Here is a 20,290-nt window from a genome sequence, read left to right as displayed (position 1 = left end):
GGAATTTTCGTAATAGTCTCAAAAATAACGCTCATACATGTACTCATTTCAGAGCGATTCAGGAGGACCCCTCGTTATTGACGGCGTTCAATAAATTGTATCATATGCCAAAGGATGTGCTGAAAAAGGATATCCCGGAGTACTCACCAAAGTTTCAGGATATCTCGACTGGATCCAAAAACATAGATAAAGAGAATGGAATGGCAGAGATATAATCTTGACTTGCATATATGATTATAATAGTTCTGTACTATTGTTGAATTGAAAAAATTAAAAAATTCTTGCGAATGAGTGAAACAATGAGATGAAAAGCATTTGGCCTTCAACTTTTTCATGTTCATGACAAATGCGGAAAACTATCGATAAAATGGAGGAAGAAATTGAGTTCAAAATGGGCACAAGTTCCAGAACATCTTTCCATCGTTATGCCTATATCTTATCTACTTCTCTATCTTTGTAAAACAAAATGTGGAAATTTTTCAAAGGAAAGAAGGAAGCAATCGATTTCGAAAAGAAATATCTACAAAGATGTGTAGATCATGCGAGAAAGTATTTTTCAGGCACGAACTGGAATAAAAAGCCTTCTCGGAACAATTACTTCCTCATGAACATTGAGTTACACAAAAATCACTTCTTTCCAATCAATCAGTTTGTACTTTAGACATTCGTTATGGAATTAAAACAGATTTCATCTGCAGGGACGCTGCACAACATGACATAATAAAAGAACATCTATATACGGCAATTTTGCCGATTAGCATGTCCGTTAAGAGACAATGTACACTCATCAGAAAACATAACGTCTTCTAATTAGATGATATTGTTATCCAACATGTCCATTATTTGCTCACAAAAATAAGTTATTCTATCAAAATCGTCTTCCTCCTCCTGAGCTCCAGAGTAGGTATCATTTAATAGGGATGCATTTTATTTTCTTTCAATATGTTTACTATCGATGTATGGCTAACATTAAATGTAGTGGATGCCTGTCTACTCGATGTTTGTGTGTTTTCTTCAAACTCAATCATCACGTCTAATTTGAGTTCATCATTAATTGCATTGGCAGCTGCTTCTTTCATCTGCCCTAAACGACCAAGTTCGCGAAACTGTTTCTCTATTTCGCTTATTGTTCCTTTTGAGATATGGGCGGTAAATTAAAAAAAATCTCATGAAATATCTCCGTAACCAATAGTTAATAAAACTGTTATTTTATGCATTGCCGTTAATCCAACCATTTGTCAGACTTGAAGTTAACGAACTCTAAACTTAAATCAAAATACTGACAACTAATGTTATAACATATAAAACAAGTTGACAAGACGTTGTGAACTAACGTTGCAACGGAAATTATTTATATTTTTTCAAAGGTTACCATCTAAAAAAAAACATTGCTATAGTTTTTGCTTACTTCCTTATAATCAATACCTCAACATTAGATAAGTTTTGAGTATATTGCAATAAATTTTGAGTGAATTTTATCGAATTTCAGTAACCACATGATTTTAATTTATTTAATCTTAACTGGACGCAATAACTTAACTTGGAAGCAATAACATTTTTGAATAGAGAATGAAGAGACCTTTCGAACGATATATCACAAGCCTATACTTCCCATTTGAAAAATGGGGGGTTTTACCTCCCCCGTCATTCGACGGGGGTTGAAGATAGGGGTAGCATTTTTGCGCTGAAGTATTTCAAATTATGATTCAAATTTGACATGTTTCGAGCTTCTGTTGAACCGTAACCGAAATAACGAATTCATTCCATTAGGCTTCTACACACTATATAATACAATATCTTGAATATCATGGTTTGCAATTTTGAAAATTCAACATTGTTTTGTTCAATAATTTCATCTTCTCTGACATGTGATATTTTTAACACGGCTAACCTCACCAACAGTAAGTTATGTACATCCACTCGACGTTTCTCTGCTTGGAAGCTGAACTTGAAACTGAAATCATTCTTGTAGATGCTTGTGTATTCATACGTCGTCATAGGCTGTGGTTCTGGCGTGAAAAGTCCTGATTGATCGACGGGAAGCGTTTTTGTTATCTGGTGGGGTAATTGGGTTATGTGTCGCGCTCGACTTGAAGCACATTGATTATTTTTCTAGGTGGTGTATTTGCTGTTGATTTCGGATATGATAATTTGCAGCGGAGAGATGGTTTGCGTCATCTCTTTGTTTCGATTGCCGATTTTCCCACATTTTGGTGCTGTATACTGGCGATCAGTTCATATATCATTATCGGCTTCCAAAACACCGACCAATCCAAGAGTATATCTGAGACTTACATCCGAAGGATGTAACAAAATTCAGACAAGCGAGTATCATTAATATTCGTTTATATTTTAACTCTGAAGTATACCCATAAGAGCATTGGGATCTGGATTTTGACAGCCTACTATGCATAAAAAAACTTGCAACGTAGCTACTATGATAAAGCTATGAGTAAACCAGTGATAGATATTAGCAGCTTCCACAGTAATCCACTGTTTATTATCGAGTGCACACACGAACCCGATACTATAAAGTCATCCACTGTCGACATCAAAATATGGATTGAGATGCGGAAAGTCCAGCACACTCCAAAGAAATATGCACTCATCCTTCACGATGCTGTTCTGTCTTATGACGGCCTTAATGGATCTAACGAGTGTTCTGATCTGAAACCGAACTGTTCGTGTGGTAGGATACCGAGTTCGTTGGTTTGGTCCTCTAATCTCTTCAGGATGACACGTTCTGCCACTTTGCTTAAGGAAGGGGTTGCGCTGATTGGCCTATGTTTACCTGGGAATAGGTGGCTTCGGGATATGGATAACCGTTGCCTCCTTAAACGGGTACGGGAAGTGTTGCAGTTTGAGTATAGCATTTATGATGTTTGTTATAGCTGCTATACCCTTTCTTGGTAGGACTTTCAGAGCCCGGTTTGTTATTTGGTCTGGGCCTGGGACTTTCCGAGTAGCTAGATGTCTTACGATGTTTTTCATTTTCTCGGGAGATAGACAAAAGTGTGTTTTTGTATTGTATCCTCAATTCTCGGGAGATGTTGGTGCCACCTGTGTCCCTATTTCTTCTACTTCATTCGTGAACGTTCTCTCTACACTGCCTTTCGAAATTGTCCGCGAATGCTTCCGCTTTCTCTTGGTCCGTATAGACGATTCATTGCTCGCCGTGTATTGGCGGGCATGGCTTTCGAAGTCCCTTCCTAAGAGTTTTCTGCATCCTTCATGTAGATGTGTCTTCTGTATTTAGTTCTTCCAGACGGGTTGTCCATTGTGGATCTCGAATTGCTGTGTAACTTTGACAATTTTCATATTGTTAGGTATCATACCATTTTCAAACGATTTCGAAAAATTAAAAAAAATTGAATTGGTGAAATTTCAGTTTCGACTGCTTCAACAATATTTATACTAATATCATCATACCCAGAAGCTCTTCTTGGATTTAAATATTCTATTATTTCTTTAATTTCAATTAAACTTAATGGCCTGAAAATCATAGATGAGACACTTGAATGTTTCTTAGGTCGTCTTGAAATATTTGGAATGGCACGAAATATTTTTTTCCAATTTCAACAAAATGATCATTCATTATTTCGCAAATTCCAGATGAATCGTCAGTTCTATGATCATTCAAACTTATTCTTTTCAAATTTTTATTATTATTGATATTACTTCTGTTGCGTAACGGTGATTTTGTACCATTCTACATTATTTTTGAAGTAATATTTGTGAATTGTTCTTGATAATACTTAAATTTTTTTTCTCTTGTAATTTTTTCAACGAATTTATTCAAGTGAGAATATTCATCTTCAAAAAGTTATTGGACGTAAAAAATTGTTCTTCACATCTTCAGAACCTGGCTTAAGGAAAGAAATGTCAGGATTATTTGAATTTAGTTGATTCAAAAGAACCAACAGATCAATATCTTGACCCACAACAATGAGAGTTTTATATATATATATCTGTCAATTTCTATCGAGGTCTTAATTATATTCGCATCAGCATCTTCTTCTGCTTGTTTACAGTTTATCAATGTTACATGGAGTTTTACGTTATACCAGTAATCAAAGTTAATTTTGATAATGATTTTAGAAAAATTTGGATCCTGGTTTTTTTGGTTTTTTGCATCTTCTGAGAACATTTACTACAGTAACGTATTTTTTACACTATCAGAATATAGAGATTTCAATGAAATAAAAGACCACTGACTTTAAAAAAAAACAGATATTTTGACAGGTGGATTTTCCATTGGAAATTAGTCTGTTTTTTCGATATTAAATAAAAATAAGGTAAAAGAAATTATCATTTTGAATCGAATAATTACAATATGTTTGGTACATGAAACGGTAAGTTTCCAACAAATTTAGTAAAAAAAAATGTAAAAGATAAAAATAAAAAAACAAAAACTCGGTTAATTGAATTTTCCACAGAAATTTTGAGATTATTTGAAAAAAGTGTGTATACAAAAGTTTTCGATTATTTCATTACCTACCTTTGTCTTTTAACTGTTTTCAATAGGACTTACAGTTTTGCCGGAAATCGAGAATAATCAATTTTTATCCTTAAAAAATCCCCCCTTCCACTTCCTGACCTCAAATTGACAATAATTTATTCATCCTTTCATTTTTGTTGAATTATCTTTCTTTTTCAATGGGTTTCATTCTACTTTTTTCCACTTTTGACCTGTTTTAAAGGCTTTAGCACTGGTTTAGTACTCGACTGACCTAAATTCAATCAACAAGCTCTTTATTCTTCAGTAGATAGGTGAAATTGAAACAGGCTATTGGCTTATAATACTTCGCGAACCTCTACAACTGACTGACTATGAAATGTCCAGGAAATAATTTGAGAATTGATTGATTAAAACCTTCCTCCTGCTGTTGTTTGTTGTTTGTTGAGAGCATTAACTAATATGACATGATTTTTGAAATTCAGATTTTTCATACATATTTGCTAGATGATATTTTTACAGGCTATAGTTGGCTTAAATTTTTCATTGTACGAAAATCCATCTCTCTGGATCGGAAAATGATTCCGCACTCAATAAAATGACTCCATAGTAACTTGAGTGGTCATTGAAGATGAAAAGGATGATTCAACAAGAAGGGATCGGAAAGGAGTCTGAAGTCTTCAATGTATAGATAAAAAAAGTTTCAGGTTTTCGTTGTGAATAATTTCGGTTTCATTGGATGCAAGTTGCTGAAGATCATTTGTTTTCTGGTATTATTTCACTACTATAGTGAAAAAGTTCAGGAACTTTGATGTTGGTCACAACTTTTAAAAACAGCCATATGGCCATACGAAAACATATTGACAACAAATTTAGCCATCTATGCTACCAACGAACGATACCGGTTTTGAGTACCAGAAATTGAAGTTGAAATATGATCTGGCATAAAATTCTCAGAATAGTTGAAGACATAATGTAAAATTGTCATGAAGTGAGTTCACAAATGTTGAATGATTTGGTACTCCAAATCTTTTATCTCTACGTCTTTCATATCAGACTAATTGATACACGTGAGTATTAGTATTATGATATGAAAACTAGAATACATGATGATAATTCAGCTATCTGTTTTCGAAACAACTTTATGAATAATATTTCGATCGTAATGAAGACTAGAAACTAAGCCTGCTGTTATTCACCTAGATTTGCACTTGAACAACAAGATACATAGAATATGAAACTGAATAACTTCCAAATAATCAAATTCAATAATCAAATTGTATATTTCAATGAGAAATCATTGCCGTTACCTATTACATTCATTTTGAAAATTTCAATATCCTGCTCCTCCAGCTGCATGATTGCCATGAGGAACACCGAATCCTGTTCCAATATTGCCATTGTATTCTGAACCTGTTCCATATCCAGCTACGCTATATCTCAGGTAACCTGCTGGGACATTCACAGGAACCGAAGAAATTATTTGTTGTACGAGTGGTTGAGAACTGATTATGTCCACTCTTGATTGGGAACTGGTAGCTATTGGAACCGTTTGTACTGCAGAAGCTGTATGAGGCGATGCCAAACTTGAAACTAAAGAAGATACTGCGAGAGATGGATTATCTGCATTGGATATTGTTCCAACCGTTCCCACTCCATTTTCTGTTCCATATGCACCTCCGTATCCAGCCGAACTCTGGCCTACGCCATAACCTGCAGGTGTTAGCTCTAACGCCAAATTTCCTGGCTTAGCATAGACAGTAGTGAGGAATAAACCAATGATAAAATACTGGTACATTTCAGACGTGTTTCTAGGACTGAAGTAAAACAATGAATGTACAATCATATATCACGACACCTTATATACGAACTTTTTCATGGTACACTTGATATTCAATGAGTTACATGATAGTTCCTTTCTTATATGAAGTTGAAAACTGTAAATTCATACCGACGGGACATATTAGTTTCTTACTTTGATTAAAATTATCTAGGTCATTTGAAGATATCAGTTACAATGCGGTGGTAATTTCATACATACAAGTTTAGTCTCGGTATTATATATTTCATCAAATGTAATTAGATATCAATTGAATATCAATACCAGAGCTATTGATAATTGGAAAATGAATGAAGATCAAATGTTGAAATTATTGAAGTCGTTCAAAGTTGGCATCAAAAAAGTCCCACAAGAAAAAAGCAAACGATAATCACAGCTTGCTAAAGAAAACTTCTGCAACATCTCCTAAAAAAACTAAAAAATGGTATCAATGCTAAATATGATAAATTGAAAAGAAATGAGAAAATGTAGCTCTAATTGTAATCTATGAAATAAAAAAACTTGCTGTGACAAAAAACCAATCATTGTTAAACTATTCTAGTACCTGAAAAGAAATAGGAGTCCTGAGAAATTTCAATAAACTTTGAGTAACTCATATCAAGATATCTGCAACGTAAACAACTGAAGAACGATAGAAAAACAAAATATTTCATTTACATCTGAAATCAACCAGAGAAAATGGACCTACCGCCTGCATTAAAAACAGACAATTATCAGTAAACGACACAGAGTATTCGGCTTAACTGGAAGCTGAAGAGGAAACTACACAGTTAAGTGAAGAAGGGCCAACACATCGAATATTCGAGGGTGATAGAAAGCTAATCTCTTCACTATTCAAAAAAAAAATTATTGGAGTGAAGAAAACATTGGCCCCATGGAAAGCGGAACTTAGCCAAAAAATAAAAAAAGTCAATAAAATAGGGCAATCAGCACGAACAGTGTTAGAAAAACATCGTTAAAATAATCAGGGATGTGATATTTATTTTATGAATCCATATTGTATGCTGAACATTTTTTTTCAATTCGTGTTAGTTGTTCAAGCATCTTGAATGAATCATGAATATTTGAAATGATTGAAATAACCTAACTCTGTTAGGATTTATGATGTTATGAGGATGTATATTTTTTTGTTATATCAGGATGGATCCTTTCATTACAGAGTACATCAATGAACCTATATCAGCTCAAATAATTGATTCTTTAAGAAATGCAAGAATACTCATCGCCGCAGGTGATTTAAAAATATTTCTTTCGAACATTCTCAGTCTCATGAAAACTGTGTATAAACAGATATAAGCACAGAAAAGCACAATTTACGAATTCAGGATTATGAAAATAATGAACAAATTGAATCCAAAAAAAACCGAGATATCACATCATTTAATCAGAAACTTTGAGAGAAGTAGCGAATGAAATCTGCTCTCGAGACAAGAGAAGGAGAGTGTAATTTATGTAAGTGCAATTTATTACCATTCATTTAAAGTAGCACTCATGTGAATGATATCTGATTTTTATTCCACAACGAATGTTTGAAATACAAACTGAGTAGAGAAAAGTATTTTCTGTGTAATTCAGTGTTCATATAGAAGTATTTGTTTCGAAAGAATTTTTTCTTTCGTGTAATTCAATGTTTATTTGAAAGTAGCTGTTTCAGGAGGACTTTCTTTCAGTTTGTGTCTGAAAGTTACTTCTTTGCATGATCTACACATCCATGTATAGAGTAACTTATTTTGGAATTGATTACTTCCTTCCTTTCCTTGGAAGATTCCCTCATCCTTGTTTTTTTGTATCAAGATGGAGTAGTAGAAAGCCAAAAACTTTCTTTCCCAAGAGAGATTGATGTATTAATACAAATCTCATGACCGACAAAAAATGCTCATTTTTAACAATAAAAATTGGTTAAAAAATTTATAAGCTGAAATAAAAGCTATTTCGCCTGAATTCTAGAATTTTTTTCAGGGTATCAGTGATAATGATAATATTTATTTTTCATCTTACTTCAACTTCAACCGACCTAGGAGATGAAATATCGCATTTTTTTGCAGTTATACAGTGGAAGATCTCAAGTTGGTGATTCAAGAAAAAAAACAGAATATCTCGAAAAAAAAAATCTTTTACCCTGGCAAGGACCTACTAGATAATAACCTAATAATACATAACTAATAATGTATTACAGGAAATGCATTAGAGATAGAACAATAGTATCTAATTAGTTCAATGTTGACAATATCTTGATTTGAATGCACTCGAAAAAAAAATTACATACAAGCGGAGAACCGTGAATCAGCTGATTCACGGTTCAAATTTCATGGTGAATAGAGTAAACACTGTTGTGATTTATGTTATTGCAAGTAACTGGAAAAAAATATATATAATGTATCGAAATGTGATGTGATACCAGTAACCGAAATTTGATATAGATTCCCGTCTACGGGTTACGTAGTTGATAAAGCTGACACAGTTCCCTTGGTTGAAGATGAACAGAAATGCATTCATCATTAGGGAGTGAACAATTGAAGACTAGATAAATAATTTTTTTTCATAGGGAAGTTTTTGGTTTTCTACTACTCCATCTTGATACAAAAGAAAAAGTGGGAATCTTTCAAAGAAAGGAAGGAAGCAATCAATTTTGAAAGTAATAACTTCATACATAGATATGTCGATCATGCATCTATGTATAGTAGAAAGCCAAAAACTTTCCCAAAAATCAATCACTCCTTAAATATAATCCTTTCCATATAAACAAGATTTTTTTATATTGTTAATTCTTTGAAAGTGAATTGTCAATAGCGGAACAACAATTGAATTCTTCACACACATGAATATCCTTTTCTCTAAAGACATGAAACTCGAATATGAAACAAATGGAGGATTTATGCCTCTAATCTCCAGTAGTATTACATTTGCATTCTCAAGTCTCCATAGTCATTTACATTTGGCTGGGATTCATTTTTTCATTGTTCCTTGAGCGCTATTGTTTTATTCATTCATAAAGTTAAAGGCTCATAGAATTTTCTTTCCAGAATAGGAGAGAATGATTTCCAGATGGGAATATTTATGTCTTTCTACTGCCTCTAGCACTTTTATAAAGTTCCAAAAAGGTAAGTTATAGGCACTGCCATCTTTCTTGTCAATACTACACTGGTACACCAGTGGTCAGTAAATTAAGTTCAACCATAATCGAGTCAATTGTTCATGAATGAATTGCTCAACTTTTCCAGAGTTTATAAAAGGATATAGAGATTGGCCTAAAATCATCGATCATGTCTTTCATGCATAAGAATTACTTCAACGTACTTGAAAATTTGAATGAATCTACCAGTTATAGAAACATTTTTTTCAACAATTCCGGCATATGTAGTAACTAATGATATCATTTTATGATCGCCTCCAGCTAAGCTAAGTATTAACGAGGTCTTACCTTTCACCGTGTGATAGATAGGTCCGGCAATGATTCAACTTTATTTCGAAATCAGAGTCAAAATACAAAGCATCCGTTATTCAACACTAGAGAAGAAAACGACGACATATCTTCTAACGAAAACTTCATCTATAAGGATTGACAGACGACTCAATAATGAAAATCGAAGCTTCCAAAGGAAGTTAGATCTTCAGAATCTTCAGAATATATATATATATATATATATATATATATATATATATATATATATATATCAAAATTTTTTGTATTAAATTTGAATGGAGAGGTGAATCGGCAAAATTGTCAATATTGGAGTGATACGAATCCTCAATTATGCCGTCAAGTTTATACCCAACGACCTAAGAAGCAGAATGTTTGGACAGGAATTTCGGGTGACCATATCATAGGACCTTTTTTTATCGATGATAATTTAACTAGTGATTGATATTTGGATATGTTGGAGAATCGGATAATACCATGCATTAATAGGGCAATTGAGGGGGACATGAATTTATTCGAAAACGAAATAGTTTTCAGCAGGATGGTGTACCTCCTCATTATGCAACTCCAGTGCGACAATTTTTGGATGATCATTTTCCTGGTCGCTGGATTGGCAGAAGAGGTCCTACAGAATGGTCTCCGGATCTCACTTCTGTAGATTTCTTTCTATGAGGACATTTGAAGTCTAAAGTGTATGAGATAGAATCAACAACATTAGAAGATTTGAGAAAGAACATCATGAGGCATTGCAGAGAAATAACTCCCGTGATTCTCAAACATGTAAGGGCGGCAATAGAAGCTAGTTTGTACCATTGTACAAACGTTTTTGAACATTTACTATAGAACATTTTTTCTTCTCATTGTCCGGTCATCAGGTCTTGATTGAAGAATTAATAAAAAATGTCTTTTTCTAATTCATTGCTTTCATATTTGTCTCTACAACGAATATTTCAAAATGTAACCTCCTGTATAATTGTTGACCTGTTTTTTTTTTTTTCTACAAATCATTGTTTCAAAAGTTAGTCAGGATGGCTAGTTTTCAACTCAAATAATTTGTAGCTCCTGAACCATAAGCTTCAGACCATATGATTTATACTTCGTTGAAATCTGCTCGTTCATTATGGAGCATCTGATAATGCAAAACAATATAGGGAAATCCAATAAAAAAAATGGTGACATGCTCTGGGGGTGCAATAGGGGAAGTAACATCAAATGTGAATATGTCAAAATGGGCCCCCCTGTATACTATTGTTGACGTGTTTTTTTTTATTTTTCCTGAAAATCATTGTACCGAAAGTTATTCAGGGTAGCTCGTTTTGAATGGAATGTACAGTATTTGCTGATAACAGCATTTTGGTATTTTCATCACCATTCATCACATGAAAAAGATGAAGGATTACGATTGGTCAAAGAGATATTTTGTGTATTTTGATTTGGAACTGGTTAATGACAGATGTTTCAATCCAGGAGTTGAAGAGTTGTATGTGATTCATATTTGGTGAGAGAAACAACGTTCCAAAATTCTGTTTTGAATTCTGTTGGGGTTAATGAACCCCTAAATCGTATATTCACATTATGAATATCTGAAAGAATTTGATTCAGCAGTGTAGGTACAAGGTTTTTTAGTGATCTTTATTGGATAAAACGCAGTATGAAATATTCTTCCCTTCTCTGTACACAATCATACGACAGGAATTAGTTTTTTACGAACACTGTATACGAGTCTCAAGCAAGAGTTTCAAACTTCTTGTATTTTAGAACAAGACTTTCAAAGCATATTGGGACCGTGAACGCAGTCTGCAAAATTTAAAAAAAAAAGACAATAATAACGAATCACAAAGAAGCAGTCCTATATCTGTCATTAAAAAGTGTCTAGCTCCATATAATGTCTTCAGAGTCGAATGATACCATGGTTACCACTTACAAGAGCTAATTGGTAACCATAATCAATAATTTTGATTTTGGACCAAATATCATGACATTTGATTCACAAAGATTTATTTGAAGATAGTGCTCCGAGGCCTTTTGTAAGTAGTTATCAGGATCTACATTGTTAACATTACAGTCCGTTTACACATTCGCTGGATCGAAACTGAAATAAATGTGGGTATCATCGGTAGAGCAAATAGCAGATCAAGAGATTTCAGAATTGTTGAGAAAAAAATTGGTTCCAATATTGAGCCTTCGGGAACACCTTATTTGAAATTTGAAAGTTGTTGAACTGAGATTGTTGATTGGGACCTTTTGTTTTCGTCATTGTGAATATGATTCAAACAACTCAACTACTTAACTGCTTCTTAGAGAGCCAAAACTGTACACATGACCGGATCTCTCGATCCGATTATGTCAATATGGAAGAAGGCAGTAGTACAACTACATTCTTTTCAGAAACCTGATTGTATTTCGAGCAATTATCAGTATGAGCTTCAAGTTGGATGTCAATTGCTCTCTTTGAAATTTTTAAAAGGGCTGGGAGAATAATTATAATAGCTTGGAGATCTTTATATTCAACTGGCTCAGATCTTTTACGTAATAACCGTACCAATGCAATTTTCCAGCAATCAGAAAATATCCCATTTGTCAAGCAGAAAGTGATTATATGTGTTGAATACTCAATAATATAAGGCCAACAAATTTGAATTAGACTTGGGTTCAATTCGACATAGCCTTTCGCATTTTTGATATTACATAACGATTCATAAAGCAGTTCACGTGGGGACTTTTTCGTGGGACACGAAGTTGATAGAGAAATCATCTATTCCATTGGCATTCTTAGTGATTCTGTCATTCAGAGAGTTCATGACTTTTTTGAGAAATAATATCACTTTCAGAATTGCTGTTTATTTTATGTGCCGAATTGATGAGTGGAATATATCTTCAATTCATACTTTACCGCTTCATTGGAATCACTTGAACAACAGAAACCCGAGAAAGTAAACGAAGGATATGGAAAGATAACAACGAAAAAAAAAGAAGAAATGAAGAAAAACCAGTACGAGGATAAAATCCAAAAAAAGTTGAAACTCAAAAATAAGTGTGATCAAGAAAAATATACCGCCAGAAAAGTACTTCTAGTGACCTCAGTTACTTTGGCAATAAAGTTCAGCAATATTTCGTATTTTCTATTCTCTTTCCCGAAACAGTGAAAAATGTATTTTGAAGGCATCATGAATATTTGAAATGACGGAAACTATAGAAAATAGTGAAAACCGAACGAAAAATCCGAGCAGGGGGCGGTATACTTCTGTCAACATTTTAATCAGACACCCTGCCACCTTCATATTTTGTTATAGTGTTAACAAAAGGAAACGAAGAAATATAGCAGTGACGAAATCAAAAAACCGGCCGTCGGAGGCGGTACAAATTTACCAATATTTTTAATAGAGTCTCTGCCACTTTCATATTTCGTTATAGTGGTGACAACTGGAAATAAAAAAATATGTCAGCAGTGAAATCAAAAAACCGACCGTCGGGGGCGGTACAGATCCAGCAATATTTTTATTAGAGGCTCTGCCACCTTCATATTTTGGTATAGTGTTAAGAAATGGAAATGAAGAAATATGTCTGGTTTGAAATCAAAAAACCGGCCGTCGGGGGCGGTACAGATCCAGCAATATTTTTATTGGAGACTCTGCCACCTTCATATTTTGGTATAGTGCTAAGAAATGGAAATGAAGAAATATGTCAGGTGTGAAATCAAAAAACCGGCCGTCAGGGGCGGTACAGATCCAGCAATATTTTTATTAGAGACCCTGCCACCTTCATATTTTGGTATAGTGTTAAGAAATGGAAATGAAGAAATATGTCAGGTGTGAAATCAAAAAACCGGCCGTCAGGGGCGGTACAGATCCAGCAATATTTTTATTAGAGACTGTGCCTTCTTCATATTTTGGTATAGTGCTAAGAAATGGAAATGATGAAATATGTCAGGTGTGAAATCAAAAAACCGGCCGTCAGAGGCGGTACAGATCCAGCAATATTTTTATTAGAGACTCTGCCACCTTCATATTTTGGTATAGTGCTAAGAAATGGAAATGAAGAAATATGTCAGATGTGAAATCAAAAAACCGGCCGTCGGGGGCGGTACAGGTCCAGCAATATTTTTATTAGAGACTCTGCTACCTTCATATTTTGGTATAGAGTTAAGAAATGGAAATGAAGAAATATGGCAGGTGTGAAATCAAAAAACCGGCCGTCGGGGGCGGTACAGATCCAGCAATATTTTTATTAGAGAACCTGCCTCCTTCATATTTTGGAATGGTGTTAAGAAATGAAAATAAAGATATATGGCCGAGGTGAAATGAAAAAACCGGCCGTCGGGGGCGGTACAGATCCAGCAATATTTTTATTAGAGACTCTGCCACCTTCATATTTTGGTATAGTGTTGAGACATGGAAATGAAGGATATGTCAGGTGTGAAATCAAAAAACCGGCCGTCGGGGGCGGTACAGATCCAGCAATATTTTTATTAGAGAACCTGCCACCTTCATATTTTGGTATGGTGTTAAGAAATGGAAATAAAGATATATGGCCGAGGTGGGTGAAATCAAAAACCGGCCGTCGGGGGCGGTACAGCTCCAGCAATATTTTTATTAGAGAACCTGCCACCTTCATATTTTGGTATAGTGCTAAGAAATGGAAATGAAGAAATATGTCGGATGTGAAATCAAAAAACCGGCCGTCGGGGGCGGTACAGGTCCAGCAATATTTTTATTAGAGACTCTGCCACCTTCATATTTTGGTATAGTGTTAAGAAATGGAAATAAAGGAATATGTCAGGTTTGAAATCAAAAAACCGGCCGTCGGGGGCGGTACAGATCCAGCAATATTTTTATTAGAGACTCTGCCACCTTCATATTTTGGTATAGTGCTAAGAAATGGAAATGAAGAAATATGTCAGGTGTGAAATCAAAAAACCGGCCGTCAGGGGCGGTACAGATCCAGCATTATTTTTATTAGAGACCCTGCCACCTTCATATTTTGGTATAGTGTTAAGAAATGGAAATGAAGAAATATGGCAGGTGTGAAATCAAAAAACCGGCCGTCAGGGGCGGTACAGATCCAGCAATATTTTTATTAGAAACCCTGCCACCTTCATATTTTGGTATAGTGTTAAGAAATGGAAATGAAGAAATATGTCAGGTGTGAAATCAAAAAACCGGCCGTCAGGGGCGGTACAGATCCAGCAATATTTTTATTAGAGACTCTGCCACCTTCATATTTTGGTATAGTGTTAAGAAATGGAAATGAAAAACCCAAGCAATATTTCACGTCTAATATTTTCGAAAACTGTAACGTCGATATTTCTTCAAATATTTATTATTCTCTGCCGTATATCCAATAGTGGAGCAAGTTCAGTTTCGTACAACTTTTGTGCTTCAAATAGCCCCATAAGAAAATCAAAAGGTTTCAAATCTGGTCAGCAAGCCCTCTAATCACCAAAATTGTCGAAGCGAATCCTAATGAATTCGATATGAATATTATATTCCAACAAGATGGCGCACCACAACTTCAGACAAGCAAGAAACCATTCAGATATCAATTTCCTCGGTCGTTGGGTTGGTAGTCGAGGTCCTACGGAACGGGAGGACCCTCTCGCCAGATTTGACACCTTTGGAGTTTTTTATGGGGCTGTTTCAAGCGCAAAATTGTACGAAACTAAATCTGCTTCGATATTAGATATACGGCAGAGAATAATGAATATTTGTAGAAATATCGATGTTACAGTTTTAGAAAAAATTGGACGTGAAATATCGATTAGGCTGTTCTTATGTCAAAAAGTTCAAGACAACCGTTTCGAACATTTTCTCAAGTGAAGTCAGCTTATTTCGTCAATTTATGAAGTTGAACATGGATGTATTCAAGTAATTATTAAATGTGCCGCCATTTTGTAGTAGGTGAAAATAGTGATAAATGATTCATTCAAAAAATAAAAGGGAAAAACTTTAAGGAAAAGCACTGTAGAATTCAGTAAGCAGTGTCTCCTATTTATTATAAATTTGTATTATTTTACCAATAGGCTCCCGATTTGAATTTTATTCATATTAATTTTTTGATATTATATTGTGATATAGAGTTCAGTTTGTATTGTTATTGATTTATTATGTTTTTTTTGATGTGTATGTCAAATGGCTTTAGATATAGATTTTTAAGATATTTTGTGTTTTGAGATTGTTTTGTTGTAAAATTTAGTTTGCGTTGACTTTGATTTATGATATAATTGCATTTTTTAGGATATGATTTACGTTTTGTTTTTTTTGAGATTTTAATAAGTAATATATTTCAGTTTGCATTGCCATTCATTGTTTATAATTTTGTATTTATTTTGCATGTGCCGGTTTTAATTTCCTATCTGCCATTTCTCTTTATACTTAATCAATAAACTACAACAAAATATGAAAGTGATTGGGGCTCTAACGAAAGTATTGCTGGATCTGTACTACCGCCGACGAACGGTTTTTTTATTTCACCTCGGCCATATTTCTTTATGTCCAGCTGTGACTACTATACCAAAATATGGAGGTGGCAGGGTCTCTAATGAAAATATTGCTGGATCTGTACCGCTCACAACGGCCGTTTTTTTGATTTCACCTCGGCCATATATCTTTATTTCCATTTCTTAACACCATACCAAAATATGAAGGTGGCAGGTTCTCTAATAAAAATATTGCTGGACCTGTACCGCCCCCGACGGCCGGTTTTTTGATTTCACCTCGGCCATATATCTTTATTTCCATTTCTTAACACCATACCAAAATATGAAGGTGGCAGGTTCTCTAATAAAAATATTGCTGGATCTGTACCGCCCCCGACGGCCGGTTTTTTGATTTCACACCTGACATATTTCTTCATTTCCATTTCTTAACACTATACCAAAATATGAAGGTGGCAGAGTCTCTAATAAAAATATTGCTGGATCTGAACCGCCCCCGAAGGCCGGTTTTTTTATTTCACCTCGGCCATATATCTTTATTTCCATTTCTCAACATCATTCCAAAATATGAAGGTGGCAGGTTCTCTAATAAAAATATTGCTGGATCTGTACCGCCCCCGACGGCCGGTTTCTTGATTTCACACCTGACATAATTCTTCATTTCCATTTCTTAACTCTATACCAAAATATGAAGGTGGCAGAGTCTCTAATAAAAATATTGCTGGGTCTGTACCGCCCCCGACGGCCGGTTTTTTTTATTTCACCTCGGCCATATATCTTTATTTCCATTTCTTAACACCATACCAAAATATGAAGGTGGCAGGGTCTCTAATAAAAATATTGCTGGATCTGTACCGCCCCCGACAGCCGGTTTTTTGATTTCACACCTGACATATTTCTTCATTTCCATTTCTTAACACTATACCAGAATATGAAGGTGGCAGAGTCTCTAATAAAAATATTGCTGGATCTGTACCGCCCCCGACGGCCGATTTTTTTATTTCACACCTGGGATATTTCTTCATTTCCATTTCTTAACTCTATACCAAAATATGAAGGTGACAGAGTCTCTAATAAAAATATTGCTGGACCTGTACCACCCCCGACGGCCGGTTTTTTGATATCACCTCGGCCATATATCTTTATTTCCATTTCTCAACACTATACCAAAACATGAAGGTGGCAGAGTCTCTAATAAAAATATTACGGGATCTGTACCGCCCCCGACGGCCGGTTTTTTGATTTCACCTCTAACATAGATCTTTATTTCTATTTCTTAACACTATACCAAAATATGAAGGTGGCAGAGTCTCTAATAAAAATATTGCTGGATCTGTACCGCCCCCGACGGCCGGTTTTTTTATTTCATTTCTGACATATTTTTTTATTTCCAGTTGTCACCACTATAACAAAATATGAAGGAGGCAGATTGTCTGATTGAAATCAGACAGACAGACAGACAGACAGTATACCGCCCCCTGTTCGGATTTTTCGTTTAGTTTTCACTATTTTCTATAGTTTCCGTCATTTCAAATATTCATGATGCCTTCAAAATACATTTTTCACTGTTTCGGGAAAGAGAATAGAAAATACGAAATATTGCTGAACTTTATTGCCAAAGTAACCGAGGTCTTCTAGTGTGTGATCAATTCGGTTTGAAGATGGCATCAATGTTGCAGGCAAGACTACAAACTCCTCCGACAAAAATTAATATTAATATTCAAGCAATTGTCAAGCCAAATGCTCTCCTCAAAAATGTTATCATAGATATAAGTAACTTAGCTAGGGATTTTACACTAAATGATTTTATAATAATAATTGCCGGTTCAAATGATTATAAAGCAAGAAAGCACCCTTCCTTCCGAGATTTGAATGAGAAAATTAAAAGTTGCGGCCATACAAATATAGTTATATGTCCATATGTCGAATCTCTTGGGAAGATCAACAATTTGATTAAAAAATTCAATGACAAACTGAGTAATTACGCTGTCAAATTGAACTGCTACATGGAAGGTCAAGTCTTATTCTTGAACACCAACGATTGTCGTTATAGCTTAAGGAAACGAGAGATAATTGATAATCTAATTGATTTAATTGCATTAAAATCTAATTTTTTACCTAAGAACCTAATTTTTGTAAAACAGTCTGATAATTCCGAGCTCACTTGTATCGATGAGCAGTCTCTTGAGTTAGAGAGGGATCCATGCACTTTTCTTTCGGAAGAAACTGATTCTCAGAATTTTTTATATCCCAAATTATCCCAAATTCATCATCTGTAGCTTACCTTCCGAAATGCAAATTCCCGACACGACACCTCGCACCGACTGACTCGATGACTCACTGTAGTAACTCAAACTACAAGAGGAACGTACGTATCCTAAGCCTCAATATCCAGTGTTTATCGAATAAATTGAACCTTATTGAACCACTACTATACCAGTATGACCCAACATGTTTATGTTTTTGTGAACACTGGTTGACAAAAAATGAACAAATCGAAAACATCCATATTAACAATTATACCGTTGTAAGTAGCTTTCATAGGCGACATCACATACATGGAGGCTCTATCATATTTGTAAGAAATGATCTAGTCTCGTATTCTGAATCAGTAGGATTTTTAAATAATTATTCCATTGAAATATAATCGAATGCTCTGCAATATCAATCAATAAAAAATGTTGCGTGGTGAATATATATAGGCCACCAGGCGGTGATCTACAAATTTTTTATGATCAGCTATCCCAGCTACTAACGAAGGCATTCAGCTCTTTCACCTATTTGATGCTCTGTGGAGATCTTAACATCGATATGAAAGGAAGAAAAATTGAATCGAGAATCCTAACTGATATCTTCAGCTCCTTCGGAATGTCATCTATGATTAATAATTACACTAGAATTTTTACTATCAATAACAAAACTAGTTTTTCATGTATTGATGTTGTTGTTACTAGTCACCCTGAACTAACCAAAGTAATTACCTTTGATCCAGGTCTATCTGACCATCACGCTCAAATAACTGATATTACTCTTCATATTGATATTGAGAATAAAATTGAAATAGAAAACCCGTACTATACCTACCGTAGCTTCGATGATGCCTCTGTAAATGAATTCTGTTTTCACCTTGAGAAGACAATGCGCAATATGCCATCCACTAACATGAGCAATGTAGATGAGACCTACGAACTCTTCTTAGGAAATTTTTTATGGTGCTTTGATTTAGCCTTCTCAAAAAAAAGGAAGGTAGCTAAAAATCGAAACTTTTCGGATAAAATAATCTTATCAGACAAATTGAAAAAGGACTTAGAAAATCCAAAACACTTAGACTGGTTAAGGAAAAGAACTGATGATATTGAAATTAAAACTCACTATATAAAAATGAGAAAAGAAGTGGATGAAAATATTAAAAAAGAAAAACGCGAATTCTACGACAACAAAAGAAAAAAATCCAGCAATAAATCCAAAGCAATCTGGACTATCACAAATAATTTTACAGGGAAATCCAAAAAACAGAAACAATTAGAAATCTCTTATGAAGGTCATTTAGCCACGGATCCAAAGATTATCGCAGATCTATTTGGCAAATATCTATCCACTGTTATTGAAAAAAAAATGACTGAACATTTCGGAAATAATATATCGAAGTCGTGCACAACCTCCAACAGTATAAGTAATTATCTTGTATTCATATCGGCCACTAAAGAGGAAGTTGAAGAAGTTATCGCTAACTTACCTAATAAAAAATCTACTGGATTAGATGTTAGATATAATAAAAAAGTGTGCTTGTATTATATCACAATACCTTGCTGACATTATAAACCTATCAGTGAATTCAGGCACTTTTCCTAGTGTTCTGAAATCGGCTGCCATCATTCCCATATTCAAAAAAGGTGATACGAGCAACATAGAGAACTACCGCCCAATTGCTCTCCTGAGCATATTTTCTAAAATCATTGAAAAAATCATTTGCAAAAGAATTACAGATTTCTTCACAAAGCATAAAATACTTACTGATTGCCAGCATGGTTTCCGCCCTGGCCTATCTACCGAAACAGCCATAACAGAACTTGTCCAACACATTAATGATCTGATGGACAAAAATGAGTATGTAGTTGTCATATCGTTTGACCTAACGCG

The 20,290-nt window shown here is 34.6% G+C and overlaps 1 protein-coding gene across 2 annotated transcripts in view; it reads left to right on the top strand.

Annotated features, from left to right (window-relative positions):
* LOC111509615 (trypsin-2) overlaps positions 1–280 on the top strand; it is a 46,538-nt gene extending 46,258 nt beyond the window's left edge. For both annotated transcript variants that reach the window (XM_074185130.1, XM_074185127.1), the window contains one exon: positions 53–280. In XM_074185130.1, the coding sequence (XP_074041231.1) occupies positions 53–94 (42 nt within the window). In that variant the 3' untranslated portion in view covers positions 95–280. The remainder of the gene's footprint in view (positions 1–52) is intronic.
* The last annotated feature ends 20,010 nt before the right edge of the window (positions 281–20,290 follow it).

The sequence above is a fragment of the Leptinotarsa decemlineata genome, unplaced genomic scaffold, assembly GCF_025532065.1.
Source record: "Leptinotarsa decemlineata unplaced genomic scaffold, Ldec_3_MD MMD2_P_RNA_scaffold_2, whole genome shotgun sequence".
NCBI lineage: Eukaryota > Metazoa > Arthropoda > Insecta > Coleoptera > Chrysomelidae > Leptinotarsa > Leptinotarsa decemlineata.
The sequence above is the reverse complement of the archived record's forward strand: the minus strand, read 5'-3'. Positions and strand labels throughout refer to the sequence as shown.